Source organism: Penaeus monodon, chromosome 13 (assembly GCF_015228065.2).
Source record: "Penaeus monodon isolate SGIC_2016 chromosome 13, NSTDA_Pmon_1, whole genome shotgun sequence".
In the NCBI taxonomy this organism is placed as follows: domain Eukaryota; kingdom Metazoa; phylum Arthropoda; class Malacostraca; order Decapoda; family Penaeidae; genus Penaeus; species Penaeus monodon.
The window spans coordinates 7718070-7720569 of NC_051398.1; the positions used below are offsets into that span (position 1 = coordinate 7718070).

Sequence of the window (2500 nt, forward strand, 5' to 3'; positions counted from 1 at the left end):
TGTTGTGGCTACCTTAGTCCGTCCTGTGGCCGCCCCAGAGTGTTTTACCTAGACAGCCTGAGAAAGGGAAAGTGTTCTAAGTGACTGTGCTTGAAAACCTAGCAGACTTTTCAACAATGTGAAACACTTTCAAATGTGAAACATTCAGTAGCCCAAGGGTGACGATCCAGGAACAAAGTAGGACTTTATCTTGCATGTGCTAGAGGTGTTCTACTACTCAAATGGCTGGAGAGTGAGAGTTGCAACAAGTGCATGTCCTAATAAGCGTCCTGAGAAACTCCTTGCAAGTGATTTTGGTTTGCTCAGCAGATAGCCAGATCTTAATGAGATGCAAGTAAGTTGGGTTGAGTATTTTGAGTGGTTATATCAGCTTGAGCCACCAATCCGTTAGCATGGACGTGGGTAGTGTTGTGGCCCTAGTATTGATCCCATTAATATTGTGATAAGACCTGAGAATGAAAACTGAAATAAGCTTGTAACTCCCATACATGGTCATGTGCATCCCTTGCAAGTCTTAAACTTTATGATCTACTGCCAGGTGTCTGCATTGCTTGTAATTGTTATTTTAACATAAGAGAATAGCCACCACTTTGTTGTGTTAATTATGTATGCATCAACATCTGCATCCACATCTACATGTATGCGAACATGCCAGATCTCATCTTCACCCACAAACCTCAAAAGGCTCATTACCTGCATTTTAATTCGCATCCACAATTTAGCAAACAGAAAAACCCACATCTGCCTCCTCGGATTTACAAAATCTGATACCTGATACATCACTAGCTCATGGTGAAGAATTTGACATCCTCCGGAGCTTTATAAATCTGTATAGTGCAATACATGATTGTGGAATCGGCCAAAAAACTCAACTGATGGAGTGGCCCGGCAGTAGAAAACTTCAACTCTCTTACTAGGAGTATTTGGAGATATTGCTACCTGCACAGGAAGACCAAGGTAGGGTCCTTAACATCTTCGTTTTGTTGTATACCAGAATGAGCCAGATTCTATCATGTTCTGGAGCCACATTTTGCAGTAGGTCTTTATTTTGAATTCGTTAGCAGGTTCATGTGTCCAACGAGTAACTGTAATTTCAAATTAGCCTCCAGGCTAGTACAGTGGTAACGTGTCGGCCTCTCATCCGAGGGGTCGGCGGTTCGCGCCCCGCCCAGGCGCGAGAAGTTGCAACTGTCGCCTGGAGGTTACTGCTGTGGCTGGGCACCACGGCGGGTAAGGACTAGGTTCAGCCGAGTCAGCACCAGCTGACACAAGTGAGCGAGTCGGCAGTAGTCGACACAGGCCGGGCTCCCCTCATGGTATAGCCCGGGCGAGGCTAAGCATCGCATATCGGACTTATCCTTATTGTAATTTCAAGAACATATTAGGACTTGTTACTTTTACTTTGAATCGCCAACTGAGGCTGGCTGCTAGGCTCGGTCCTCCAAGCTCATAATGTTATCTCTTCCTGAGATAATCCTAGATAGAGGACTGTGGGTCAAATTAAGTAAATCGGTCAAGGATATATGAAAGTTGAGATGAACAAGGTCCCTGCTGTTTGGAAGCAAAGAGGGGTTGCTTCCATACACACTTCATTTGAGTGATATACACAAACTGTACACATACCCCACATTTACATCTCAGGGCATATGAAATGAATATTGATATTTATTTTCATTTTCTAGATTCTGTGTTTTATTCTGTATATTTCAACTTCAGGTACAGATATGTAATAAAACAATAGTGTTTAAATTAGTGATTTTTTATAGTATCTCATCTAAATCTCGATTCAGAATAACTCTACATCGGTCTGTTGCTTCTTTTCTTTTTAAGATGTAAACACGGAGATCACCATGTATTATAACTTCAACAGAATTAAACATTGTCTTCCCCTTTACTCTTTTTTCTTTGATAGTTCTTTCCCTTTATTTCGTCTGTGGATGTATTGTCTTACCAGTCTTTTCTGTCAGGCATAACAACCGTGAACTTGTAAGGATTTAATCAGCTTTAATCACTAAGAACTCCCACACAGACCACTCATAACTTGCGAGAACTTGTCACTGTTTATCACTTTGACTTTCAATACTCAAGACTATTCAATAAACACAGTCACGCATCAGCTCACAGTCTGCTCAGCCACTGTCTTAAATAATCAAGTCTTCAAAAGAAAGGTTTAATAGGTGACAGAAGACTCTTTAATGCTTATTCGCCGTGATAGGTCATTCACTCGTTCTAATTCTAGACCACTAAGAAGAATTGATGGAATTCTGGAGTCTTTCTTTGACTTGCTGAGATTTTAAGGCTCAGCATGTAAAAAAAAAAATGTATCCACATTTTATATTGATTACTTCTGTTAAACATAGGACTCTCTTAGATTTGTTCTAGTATAAACATGGGGTATGATACATTCTGCCAAACATGGGACATTCTTAGTTGTGTTCTAATATAATATAGGGACTTTTTCCCAGTTTTGTCCAAGGATAATACATGGACCATCTCTTTA

At 40.7% G+C, this 2500-nt stretch overlaps 1 protein-coding gene across 3 annotated transcripts in view; it reads left to right on the plus strand.

Moving 5' to 3' along the window:
* LOC119580090 overlaps positions 1 to 2500 on the plus strand; it is a 17160-nt gene that overhangs the window by 1971 nt on the left and 12689 nt on the right. Inside the window, exon 2 of one of the 3 annotated variants that reach the window (XM_037928001.1) lies at positions 1 to 334. This exon is cut by the window's left edge and continues 178 nt beyond it. The exons of the other annotated variants lie outside the window; for them this stretch is intronic. Within the exon in view, the coding sequence (XP_037783929.1) occupies positions 329 to 334 (6 nt within the window). The 5' untranslated portion in view covers positions 1 to 328. The remainder of the gene's footprint in view (positions 335 to 2500) is intronic. 3 annotated transcript variants of the gene reach the window in all.